The sequence below is a fragment of the Podarcis liolepis genome (assembly GCF_965112155.1).
Source record: "Podarcis liolepis genome assembly, chromosome: 13".
Taxonomy (NCBI): domain Eukaryota; kingdom Metazoa; phylum Chordata; class Lepidosauria; order Squamata; family Lacertidae; genus Podarcis; species Podarcis liolepis.
This window is the reverse complement of record NC_139573.1, coordinates 32,958,066-32,970,957: the sequence shown is the minus strand read 5'-3', so window position 1 is coordinate 32,970,957 and position 12,892 is coordinate 32,958,066. Positions and strand designations below refer to the sequence as shown.

General features: G+C 48.0%; 1 protein-coding gene across 5 annotated transcripts in view; it reads left to right on the top strand.

Annotated features, from left to right (window-relative positions):
- ARHGAP23 (Rho GTPase activating protein 23) overlaps nucleotides 1-12,892 on the top strand; it is a 171,602-nt gene that overhangs the window by 129,967 nt on the left and 28,743 nt on the right. For all 5 annotated transcript variants that reach the window (XM_083469401.1, XM_083469399.1, XM_083469400.1 and 2 more), the window contains 5 exons: nucleotides 3,198-3,353; nucleotides 6,731-6,842; nucleotides 7,883-7,940; nucleotides 9,058-9,195; nucleotides 11,569-11,871. In XM_083469401.1, coding sequence (XP_083325527.1) covers nucleotides 3,198-3,353; nucleotides 6,731-6,842; nucleotides 7,883-7,940; nucleotides 9,058-9,195; nucleotides 11,569-11,871 — 767 coding nt within the window. The remainder of the gene's footprint in view (nucleotides 1-3,197; nucleotides 3,354-6,730; nucleotides 6,843-7,882; nucleotides 7,941-9,057; nucleotides 9,196-11,568; nucleotides 11,872-12,892) is intronic.

The following is a 12,892-nucleotide window of genomic DNA, read 5'->3' as shown; positions in this document are numbered from 1 at the left end:
ATCACATCCTTGGACTGGTGTTTGCCCTCTCTCAGCAGATTATCCATTCTGTTTCCTCATTCCGAACGAAATCTCCATTAGTGGCAAAGAGGTGGTGAGCAGTTCACACTAGGCAGCAGAAAGCAGGATCTGAATTTTTGAATTCCTTTCTGTGATTCTGAAGTGTGAATCAAACCCCCACTCCCCAGAACTCAGCCTGTTGGTTAGGTGCTGAGGAGCAAGTAGGCAGGAAGGGTTTGTCTATGCTGCAATGTAACATAGCACAGTCTCTGAGCAAGGTAGATTAATAGGGCTCACACCATCTTAGCATCAGACTGTCTGCTATTTGTGCCGCTGACCAAGCAGGAGCAAAACCTGTGTTAGTACAGCTGTGAGCTGTCCTTAGGCCAGAAGGCGCTGTTCTCTTCTCCACCCACCACCCCCGTCTTCCTTGGTGCTGTTTTCTTCTACCTGGCAACTAGTTACTGTCGTTTTTGCCTCCCCACCATTAAGATTCCTTTTCACAACCAATTTATATTTACAAGTTGGAGGCCTGCAAAAATATGTGAATCCATTAGGCAGCCACATGCATTGGAGTTTCGGAGACCACAGAGTACATAGCCCAGTTAAGGCACCAATTCTCTTTAATACTTCGGGGTCAGGGTGTGTGTTTAGGTGTCGTTTGTATTCTTGGGCACCACACGGCCGCAGACAGTTGGGTTGTGTTGTGTGAGTAATTCTCAGTAACGGATATTTTTCTGCAGGTCCCAGGTTTTTACTTGCAAAACTCCCAGTCCTAGCTATGCTATGCTGTGAAACTGCTATTGGCACATCAGTGTGCAAAACAGGAACTTAATACAGAAAAGAGGCCCACAATAACGCAACAGTCCTTGGAAGGGGCAAAGAACGGGGTGAAGGAGAGTCTGCTTCCTTCCCTTGTATTAACATTTCGTTCCCCCAGCTTGGGTCCCTCCCAGCTGGCTCTGTTCACTGTCAAGAAGCCACACCCTCCGGGGATGCCAGGCTGCGAATGGCGTTGTGGCTGTAGGGGGCCCTTCTGAGCTGGTGTTCAGAAATAGCCTGGGCTTCCCACTGCGGAGCAGGCAATTGGACCCAACAATATCCCCTTCTTAAAGAGCAGTGTCTGCTCATAGAGGCTCTTGCTTTTTACCTGTGCAAGTTCTCCTTCCCTCGGTATGTAGGGCTGTCTTCACAGTAGTAGGAGGTGCTTGGGCATTCTCGGTAGGACATAAATCATATCCGTATTGTGTACCTTTTGCTGATGCTGCTGTGGGGGTGGAAAGCTGGTGTCTGGGAAGATAAGCATAACACACACACCCTAAATTTACTCCCAACTCAGCACTTCCCCTGTGGTTTATGCATATAAAACAGACAAGCGCCTAAAATGTAAACAAAGGAGCAAAATGGAGATCTTCATCTGTTAGGCTCCTAGCTGCAGTCGGCAGAAAGGGGAGACTGAACAGGGTTGTTTTTGGCTGAAGAGGCCTCTGGCTTCTGTCAGTGCAAAGACCCAGGAAGCAGGCAGTAGCAGGGAAGCAAGAGCAACAGCCAAAGCCACATTTCCTGCCGTGGAACAGTGCAGATTTACTTACAGTGCAGCTCCTTGCAGTTACTTTGTGCTGTATGAGTGAGGCTTTATCCAGCTCTTCCCTTAATGCTAGCCCTGCTCACTTTCCAGTAACACATAACATTATACATTTGTGTCATTCCACATGGCACACAGTAGTCTGGTGAGCCAAACTGTGGCTTATCGGGACTGCGTGAATGTTCTGGCTTCCAGAAAGAAACTCAAGCCAACTTTGCTCCTCACTGGTCCTTTTAGCTCAGTGCAGCATGGCAGCTAAGCCAAGGTTTATCTTAGCGTGTCGTCTGAACCTGGAATTGCAAGCTAAATTTCTCCTTAACTGGGATCTGTAGCCAAGAATAAATCATGAGTTCAAAGGACCAAGCCAGAGCTCAGCAACTTTCATCTCTGCCCGGGGAGCCAACGCCTTCCCATGTTTGCTGTAGGCCATAGTTTGGCATGTAGATGTGGCCAGTCTCTTGGAAGTAGCCAGAACCATCAACTTTCAGCAAAAATCCAATGCAGGGTGACAGCAGGCCATGATGTGAGCAGAACTACAGGGTTGGCCTCCTTGGCTGTTGTTTTCACCACCTGCTTCCTGCCCACCCTGTGGGCTCCTTACCAGAGCTAGGTGGGAGCTGGGGGTTGGGCATGAACCTCTTCTGACAGCTGTGATAACGTTCAAACGGCTCTGTTATAAGTGGGTAGGGGTCAGTTGCATGGGTACTTGGCAAAGAATTGCACCCTTCTCTCCCGGTGGGATGTTAAGTTCTTGCGGATCTCCCTAGGCTGCATCCCCTCCTGAGCTGCACCCGTCTTCCCAGACTATAGCCCTCGCTAGCCTTCCTAGGATGCTTTTCCCTGGCTGGAATATATCCTTGAACTCCGACAACTCTTCTTGCTTGCCAGGATGGAGGATTGTGAGGGTGGGGTGGGGTGTGTAGAAACTAGCCTACTGCACAAAGGTAAAATTTGCATTTGTCGCTCTGCCCACTTTTGCCTCTGGCCTCTCCCACTGTTGGCATGTGGTTGCCCACAAAGGAACTCAGCCTGACTCAGACTGGAAAACGCTCCCCACCCCTACTCTCTGTTAACCACTCTAGCCTCTCTTAAGGTGGCCTCCTCCTCCTCCTCCTGCTGCTGCTGCTACTCAGCTCTCCCCTTGTTTGCCAGCCGCTGGACTCCTTCCCTCCTCCATCTCCCAGTGTCTATTTAGTACAAAACCTCTCATTTAGAGAGGACCCCCAAGTGTCTGAAGGGACCTGGACAAGAGCCTTACAGGCTGTGGCAAGAGACTCATTCATCTCCCCATTCAGAGAGCTGCAGTCCTTAGTCTGAATGCTGTCGTGGAGGATAAGGTTGTCAGTGGCTTCTAGCCATGATGGTTCAGTTCTGCCTCCGCCATTGGAGGCAGCATGTCTCTGAATGCTAGCTGCTGGGAATCCCCAGTGGGGAGAGTGCTGTTGTGCTTGGGTTTCTGCTTTGAGGCTTCCCATAATAATCTGGTTGGCCACTGTGAGAACAGAATGCTGCCTTTGGCCTGATCCAGTCTTAAGTTGTTAAGGATAGGGGGGTTAGAGCTTGCCCCTCCTCTTCCTGTTCTGCCATTTTATGGTGTTCTCTGCTATTCCAGATGAGCCGACGAGCCCCAGCATCGACCTGAAGGCAAAGCACATCCCCGCCTCCTCTGTCGTCTCAAGCGCCATGAATTCCGCCCCTGTGCTCTCCGCCAGCCCTTCCTCGCCCACTTTCACCTTCGCCATCAACCGCCATTATTCCCAGGATTGCAGTAAGTACCTTCCCAACCCTGCTGCCTTCTGGCTCCGAACATCTTCCTATTGGGGCTAGAAATTGCAGGCAAAAGGAACATGCAGATTTCCCTTTTACAGAATCAGACCATCAGTCAATCTTACACAGTACAGTACAGTGGTACCTCTGGTTGCGAACGGGATCCGTTCTGTAGGCCCATTCGTAACATGAGCAGAACGCAACCCGCGTCTGCGTGTGTCGCGATTTGCCACTTCTGCGCATGCGCGTGACGTCATTTGCGCGGCTGTGCATGCGCGAGTGGCGAAACCCTGAAGTAACCCTTTCCGGTACTTCCAGGTTGCCGCAGGACGCAACCTGAAAATGCGCAACCTGAAGCAAACTTTACATGAGCTATGACTGTACTTGTCTACCTTGACTCCTAGGATTTCGGATGAGCGTTTTCCCAGCCCTGCCTGGAGATGCCAGGAATTGAGCATGGGAATCTTCCTGATGCTGTTCATGTGCTCTACCACTGAGATATGCCCTTCTCAAAACGTTAGCAAGCCTGCCTGAAACTTTCACCTAGAGAAGGGAGCCCCCACCTATTGTCAGATTAAATTGTTTGGGTTGTTTTAAAGACCAAACGTAACTTTGACATTTAGCAGAAATTCTATAAGGAGGATTTATCAGTTTCAAACCTTTTGGAACTTTGCATTCAGAATGAGTAATGTTGTTGTTTTGAAAGCCACGTTTCATTTTGAATTCTGGTTTATGAATTTTAAGGCAAGGACAATAAGTACCAGTTTGCTCAGTTTTAATACCGGGGGAAAGAGTTCCGTTCCCAAACATGTCCACCAAGATTCTTAAACCAAACTCCAACCTTCTTATTTATGGCTGCTGTCTTTTTTCCTCTTTTTTTCAAATTTGGAAAAATATATATAGATCGGGTGGGTTTTTCTGAGGGGTGAGGAATTGAAAGAAAATTTTGAGTTAGGAGAATTCGCTTGAGAATTGTTCTGCCCAACAGCTATGGTGCAAGAAAGGTGGGGGTGGGGGTGGAGAGAGAGGCAATGGTATGTTTTATAATAAATTCCACTGAAGCTGAATCATGAGATGACGGGGGAAAGAGAGTTTGAAAGCCAAGTCTTTAAGCCTTAGACTTCTAAGGCAGTAGATCTCAAACTGTGTGCTCTGAGGGAATTGCTAGTATGATGCTGGACCTGTCAGTGGTGGTGAAATTAAATAATGAAGGGCTCCCACGAGCCTAAATTACTCACCCTGGGAAGAGGCTGCCTACCATGTCTGTGTGATCCATTGCTCTGGCCTTTCCTGCTTGTAGGCAGGAAGTGCATTCAGGACAGGGACTCGTGCAGAGGCACAGAAGATGAATTCCCCTGAGGACAGTCAATATTTTCTCTTTTACATTTGAAAAGTAAACATTTTGGAGCCATAAGCATGACACAAGTCTCCTAATTCTTATTCGGGGGAGATGAAAACTTTGCCTCACAGCTACCAGATATCTGGGGGGAAACTGGTCTGGGGCACAGTGGTCCACAGTCTGTGTTTGCTTCTAAGAAGATACACATTTGTTGGCATGACTGTATCAATACAGTCAACACTTCTGAATCCCAATAAGCACATAATCCATGTAGTCAGCCTCTTGCCGCTTCCAGTCTGTCCACCTTCATGGGGGAAGATAGGATAAATGAGTGCTAAAATCCCAGGTGGAACTTTGCTTTGTGCCTTTCGTGCCTTTGCTCCAGACCCTCTTCAAATATGGGTGGGCTTTTGAGAAGATGAAATACAGGTGATAAATTGTAAGTGGGAGACAAGGTAGATCATAGTTTAAAATTTTCCTGTGCATGCCATCTGTTTAACTTTCCTGCTGCGAAGGCTCCCTCTCTATATATCAATATAAGATGTCTGCATATATCTAAATCCAGATCTCAGGGTTTCAGCCCAGTCTAGCGTCACACAAAAATGGGTCACAGGGTGTGGAATATGCATATGGAGGTGGTGGAGCTGTGCAAATTGGGACTGGCTCAGCGTGGATTCATTCAAATTCTATCGGGCAAACGATACAGACTATTTAATGTGAGATGCAATGGAGAGGAGGCAAAACATGTCTCCTCACCCTGGATAGCTGGAGTAGCGGGTCTGGTTTAGCCCTGACCCCAGTGTTGTCTGCAAGTGTACCCCTGCACCTTCTTCCATATAAGTGAATGGCTGCCTATGTGGGAATGATGAAACATTGAACCTGCAGATAATATGGTGGGAGCAAAAGCTGCCCACTGCTCCCAACCACTGTTGGGCCAGGCATTGTGACCAGAAATCTCATGGCAGGGGGTGAGTTGGAGGGCATCCTGGCCATTTGCAGGCTCCCAACTTAACAACAGTGACAAGCACCTCCCTAGTTGCTAATATCCTCTCTAGCTCTTTAAAATGTGCATCATCTTGTTTATCTTTAGTCACGTTAGGGTGAGTTTGTGTTTGACCTAGTTTTTATAGGGAGATGTTGCTCCTTTCTACAAATCTACCCACACATGGCCAAATGAAGAGAGATCAGTTGCCAAACTCCGCCCTTGATTGAAAGTTTGCTTTTGGCTGTTTTCAGTTTCACTGTTTTTAGTTGCCCACCTCCCCATATACAGTCAAACCTCGTTCTGTGTCCACCTCCACTTGTGTCCGCTTCGGCGAACGTCCGCAGCAAACCCGGAAGTACCGGAACGGGTTACTTCCGGGTTCGCCGCTCGCGCATGCATAGAAGCGCTAAATCTCGCTGTACGTGCGCAGACGTGGCATTTCGATGTGTGTCATTTTCGGGTTGCGGTGGGGCTTCCTGAACAGATCCCCACCGTAACCCGAGATTCCACTGCAGTCACATACCCTTGATGTCAGGGTGTTTCCCTCCACCAGGCATTGGGAACTGTCGCTGCTGGACATTGGGTGCTGGGTGGCTTGGAGATGCAACCTGCTGAACTTCCCTTGAGATGACTCAGTGGGCTTTGCTTATGCTCACAATCACTTGACTCATTGCCACGCTTGGAGTCAGGAGCTAATTGTCATTCCTGGGCAGTTTTCCCATGCACCTGAGTGCATTTTGCCATTCCTGTACAACCTGCCTACCCTCAACAACAACAACAACAACAACAACAACAACAACAACACCCCTGTTGCCTTCCACCACTGCACTTGCTCCCTGCAGGTTCCACACCCTGGTCCTCTCTCTGCAGGCTGGTCCCTGTGGGTAACAATAAAAGAATGAACAGGGTGGTGATACAACAGGGTGTTAATTGCAGTGGTCCCTGTGGGGGCAGGTGGTTGGGCTAAATGGCCCTTTTCCAGCCCCTTTGATCTCCGCCGTTTACTTTTGCTGAACTTTGCTTACCTTCCTCCCCCTTCCCCGCTTTGTCACAGGCAACATCAAAGCCAGTCGCCGGTCTTCCTACCTCTTAGCCATAACCACAGAACGCTCCAAGTCATGTGATGATGGTCTGAACACATTTCGGGATGAGGGGAAGCTTCTGAGGTGGGTTTGGTTCTTTGCCCCTTCCCGCCTCCCCCCAGTTCCTTGTAATTAGCTGATTTTGGGAGGGGGGGGGGTTGGTGACTATTATGCATTCTTTCTGAGCTGTTTTGATTTGTTTGGTATTGGCAACACATTCCAGAGGAGCAGCTGCATTATGTGGGTGGAGCCAGGCAATGCCTTCAGCCTTTCAAAGGTTTTTGCAGCAAAACCAATCTAGAGACCACCAATCTTGGTCCAACCAGCTCAGTCTTGTCTACTCCACAGTTAGCCAATCTGGTGCCCTCCAGATGTTGTTGGGCTTCAGCTGCCACCAGCACCAGCCACCGCGGTTGGCCCAGTGGTCAGGGATGGTGGGAGTCAGAGTCCGACAGCATCTGCAGGAAGCCACCTTGGCTTACCCCCATTCTGCTCCAAAGGGGCAACAGTTCTTCCAAGAGTTTCCAGCTCTGCAGCATGAGATCCTTCAGCTGGAGATGCCAGGGATTGACCCTGAGACATTCTGGATGCCAAGCGTGTGCTCTGCCACTGAGCCTTAGCCTCTCTCCCCATGTGTTTGTATTTTGCGCAGTTATGTGCCTCTTGTCTATGTGGAATCACTGGTTTTGGAACCCTGCTCCCGGGAGTTGTTATCTATGACTTACTGGTTCTGTATGCAGGGCTCCCAACCTCTGGGTGATAGTGTTGGCCACAATTGTGTTGTGGTGTAAGCTTCTATACACCAGAACCCATTACATGCATTTGATAAAATGTGTTGCTGAGCCTTAATCTTCAAAATATGTTAAGCTTTGTACTGTAGAATTCTTCTTTAGTCCCCCCACCCTGCTGCTGCCTGCCCCGGTGGCATGATGTGTGCAACCTATGCAGCATGGAGTGTGGTTTCTTCCTCTTTTGTTCTGAAATGCAGGAGATGGATAAGAGTTAGTTGCACTCTGGAGTTTGGTGTGTGTGTTATGTGCAGTGACGTGCCTGAGTGTAAGCAGGCCTCGTTCCCTTTTTAATTTGCGTAGCTCATGTCAACCGTATTGATGGTTTCTCCTTAGGAGGCTGCCGAGCCGGGTGCCAAGCCTCCGCATGCTAAGAAGCTTCTTCACTGATGGGGTGAGTATTGTGGCTCTGTGATCCTCCTTTTCTTAAAAGCGGGGAGGGGGATCAGTAGATTCTGCCTGTCTCAGTCCCTCATCACACTTGTATATTGTGACTCTAATTAAACAGAAAATAAAACTTTAAAGCACACCCACCGACTATTCCTTTCTAGTTTCCTTATCTGTTTTCTTTTAAAAGAAGTAACATTTTCTACATTTGTAGCTAGAACAGGTTCACTTATCCTTCCCTCCCCATGCTTAAGCAATGTGCTCTCCTCCCCTGGTTCTCCAGAAAAATATTCTGAACCTCTGCCTGAGCAGCACTTGCTCATTTTTGTCTGCTCAAACGGCGTTTTGCCTGTACGTAAGCATGCCATCTGTTCCTTGGCCTAATTTGAGCAACTATTTACCTATACAGTGGTACCTCTAGTTGCGGACTTAATCTGTTTTGGGGTGCCGTTCGCACCTGAAAAGTCCGCAACTAGAGTGCCTCTTCTGCGCATGTGTGCAGTGCAGATTGCTCTGCGCATGTGCGAAGTGCGCAGATCACTTCTGCGCATGCATGGGCAGCGAACCCGGAAGTAAACACTTCCAGGTTTGCCGCATTCATAAGCTGAAAGTCCGTAACAAGAGCAGAATGCAACACGAGGTATGACTGTATTCAAGCAGCATTCTGGCCTCCTCTAAGACCAGGGTTTTGTTTTGTTTGTCTGTGTATTCTGCAATGTGCCATTAGTGGTGGATTTCTACTGGACCGTCCACACACCATTCTTCTTTATTAGTAGTTTTGTGATGCTTTCACAATGTTATATAGTGCAACAAAAGCAGAACAAACAAAGAAAAACAACCTGGAACATTTGTGGTATGGAAAGTTATAGGATTTCAGCAGGAAGTTGCAGGAAGATGCCCACGGATTAGGAAACTAAGTAGTCTGTCAGCCCCAGGGGCAAAACAATATTAAAAGCAAGATCACGTATCACCATCCCAATACCACCATGAGCACAAATCATTGTGCATGCACAATGGAAAGCGTGTCTGGAGGAGTCTCTCTCCTTCCCAAGTGGTTGAGTAGCGGTCGCCTTCCCACCCATGGGTGCCCACCAACCTCTCTTTTGTTTTCCGTTCCCTTGCAGTCTTTGGATAGCCTGGGTACCTCCGAAGACACCCGATCGAAGCGGCATTCGACCTCGGACTTGTTGGATGTCACTTTCAGTGACGTGAGGAAAGAGGGCTGGCTCCATTACAAACAAATCCTCACAAAGAAAGGCAAGGTATGTTGTACATTCTGGCAAGGATGGAGTAGTGTGGGTGCATGTTTTTGGTTGGGGTGGGGTGGTAGGAAATAATTCTGAAATATACACTGGTAAGCACTGGCCATGACCAGTCAGGAATGTGTTTTTTTTTGGGGGGGGGATGATAGTAAATTGAATAGTCTGCTGTGTGTGTAGTATTAAGGGGGGGCAGTTGGGAATGTATGGCCCTCTAGTAGCTGGGACTCCCAACTCTTTAGTCCCAGCCAGCATGACCAGTGGTCAGGGATGCTGGGAGTTGTAGTTCAGCAACAACATCTGGAGGGGCCACAGATTCCCCACCCTTGGAGAAAAAACATAGTTAAGCACTACAGCAGACCCACGGCTTACGCACGATTTACTTATGCAATTGCAGCTTTGTGCAGGTGGCAGGAAAATAAAAATAAATGGAGAGGGGAGGGGGGAACAGTCGAAAGGGGCCATCCAATATATTATGTAACCTTCCCATGGCACGGCAAGCAGGGTGGAGGGCTTGAAAAGCTCTTTCTGCACCAGGTTTTCCTGACACAGAAAGATTTGAAGCCCTCTACCTTGCTTGTTGGGCTCTGGGCAGGTCACACAAGGCCTCTGTTTCTATAGGGGCAACCCAGTAGGATGGGCAGGGCATTACTGTTACTATTACTACTACTACTACTATTTCGGATGGCCCCACAAGATCTCTTGAGAACCTCCCACAGCCTTCCAGAGGCCTTGTGCAATGTTCCCAGGGGCAGTTCCTGCAGTCTTCCTGACTTCGCATGATACTGCCTTTGTATATGAGCCCCCTGAACATAACCTCCACCCCAGTTTTAAAATAATGAATCTGATAGGAGTTAAACTTTAAAAATAATAATACAGAAACAACCCAGCACTTTGGTTCCAGTGCAATACTGTAGTGTGTGGAATGCTCAATGTTTCTAGATTCCTATTCCCAAACAGATGAAAAGGAAAATTTAAAAACAGCTTTCTCTGCTAATAACAAGTGTTGCTGTCCCATCCTTTGTAACGCTCAGAAAGGGAGCTATGTTGAGATTTCTGTACTATTTTACTTAGCTGTGGAAGCCAGGTGACCGATAAGAAATCCATAATTGTTGGACAATGAGATAAATAAGCAAAACTGCACATGTGTACTAAGTTTGGACCCCGTCCCCCAGTTTGAAAGTTTGGTATTTCTTCTTGTAAGTAATTTCCAATGAAGGTGCAAATATAAATCTTTTAAGTATTGCAACATGTTCTTGAGTTCTTGAATGCTCTTCTTTTTGGGGGGGAGGTGGGTGAAGGTGCGATTTCACTCAATGTTTTCTAGTACTGTAGCTGGAGGAAACCTTGTTGCCATTAAAAAAACCAAAAACGCAGTGCTAGAGCACATGTGTTAAATGTGAGAGCACCAAGGTTCAATCTCTGCAATCTCAAGCTAGGGCAGGAAAAAGACACCTGCCTGATGTATTAGAAAGCCACTGCTAGTGCCCTGTAGATAATTTAGAATTCAACTCCCATTATCCCTAATGATTGGCCATTCTGGATGTACTTGATGGGAGTTGTAGTCCAACATCATATGAAGAACATCAGGTTGGGGAAGGCTGGTGTAGGCAGCACTGCACTGCGTATACCAATGGCCTGACTTGGTATAAGGAACTTTCCTATATTTAGCAAATAGGTAACTTAGGGCAAGAGACCAGGTCTTGCCCAAGATGATGTAGAGTATGTTCACGTGAGTGCCTTAAAACACAGCGAGATCATCCTCACCCCCACTGCATTTCAAGTTGTGTTTGCACAGTGGGGTTCACATCAGAAAAATGGGGAGGGGAAATATCTTCACCAGACACACAAGACCATTTGGGTTGCTCCCCCCACCCCCACTTCCTACAAACTCTTGCCCATTAAGCTTCATGTGTGCATGCATGCTCATCTGTGCATGTGTGATGGCTGCTAGGATACGTTCACATTTTCCAGTTTTCTAGTCTGTTTGAAACTGGTTTGAGCAAAAAATAAGAATGCATCAAATAGCAGTGTTTGCCAAGAAACTACAGGATTGATATGGACTGTGGCTGACATCGTGTGAATATGAACTAGCAGTAGAAGTACACTGGATGCAGAGCAAGCAGTAATGTGAACATACCCATATTAAGCCTGAGACAGCAAAAGGGCTTGATCCCAGGCACTACTAAAGCTGAAGTGTTGCCTATCAGAATTTGGTGCCCCAATACATCTTTGCAGGAAATCTCTCTCTCTCTCTCTCTCTCTCTCTCTCTCTCTCTCTCTCTCTCTCCCTCTCTCTCTCCTTCACCTCCCCTCTGTCTTCCTCCTCCCTCAACACGCGTCCAATTACTACTCTCGCTCTTTCTCCCTCCACAGAAAGTTGGCGGAGGCATTCGGCAGTGGAAGCGGGTCTTCGCTGTCCTACGTGCACACTCGCTCTACTTATGCAAGGACCGGCGGGAGGCTGTGGCCATTGCCCCGCCCCCAGGTGAGGAGGAGCAGCCGCCAATCAGCGTCCGAGCGTGCCTGGTAGACATCTCCTACAGTGACACCAAGAGGAAGCACGTCTTCCGGCTGACGACCGCTGACTTCTGTGAATGTCTCTTTCAGGCCGAGGATCGGGATGACATGCTGGCCTGGATTAAAGTCATCAGGGAGAGTAGCAAAGCCGAGGGCGAGGTGAGAACTGCCCTTGGCTGGCTCCTGGGCCATTGGCTTTTCCAAAACACCTCTATCGGCAGTCTCCTCTTTGCTTTCTCTCAGGTGTTTGCCCTTTTCCCCAAGGAAGAGGCCACCTGCAAATTCTCAAGCATGCCTGGTCTTAGCACACACATTGCTGTGAGCATCCATGGATCTCCCATGGCATGTTAGGATCTGCACACATTTTGTGGCTTCCATCCAGTTGGATATAGGCTGTCTTCCAGAGAAGCAATGTACACATAGAAAGGGGGAGACCTGTGTCCATTACCAGAGATTTCTTTGAAAATGCTGCTGTCTCAGCAGCTTCTACTGCTGAAGAGGCAAGCCACCATTCTATTTAAAAAGCAGCTTGCCTCTTTGTAAATCAGAAGTGCACTGAAGAGAAGCCTCTGCCTGTGCATGCAGTTATTCTACATGAAGTATCTTTGTATAGCAATCCCACAGCATGAACATGCACAAGTGTGAGCATGTATACGCAGCAAGGTTTCTCCCCGTTCCCCTCCTGAAAGTTTCAGCAGTCCCAGAGAATTCCATGCTAGTAAAAGCTTAAGGCTTGGGAGAGCTGAAAAGTCAGTTTGGTGGTTCAGCCACAAGAGCTGCTGGAAGGCGAAAAGCCTCAGCCCACGCTTGGATCTTGGCCTGTGCATAATTCTGAATTTAGGAGGCAGAGTGTGCTCTCAATTTTATGACCATGCAATTGTTCATCTCCATACTTGGGCTTCTTGACTTTGGGAGGCACAGAAGTTGCTTTGTCCAAAAATTGGGCCTGGCTGTCTTCTGCCCCCTTTGGCTGGAGGTGATAGGAAGGATAAACTATCCATATATGTAGGGGGGGGGAGTTCTGCCCTAATTATTATATATGCTGAACATCCCTTCGCCCCTTGATTCCTGTTTGAATGTATGAGCTGTGCAGGCAATTAATTGGTTCAAACTCTGATCTGACCACTTTTTAGCCTGTCCCAGAATTTTGATGGAACTGAAAGGGGGAACTTTATCCAGC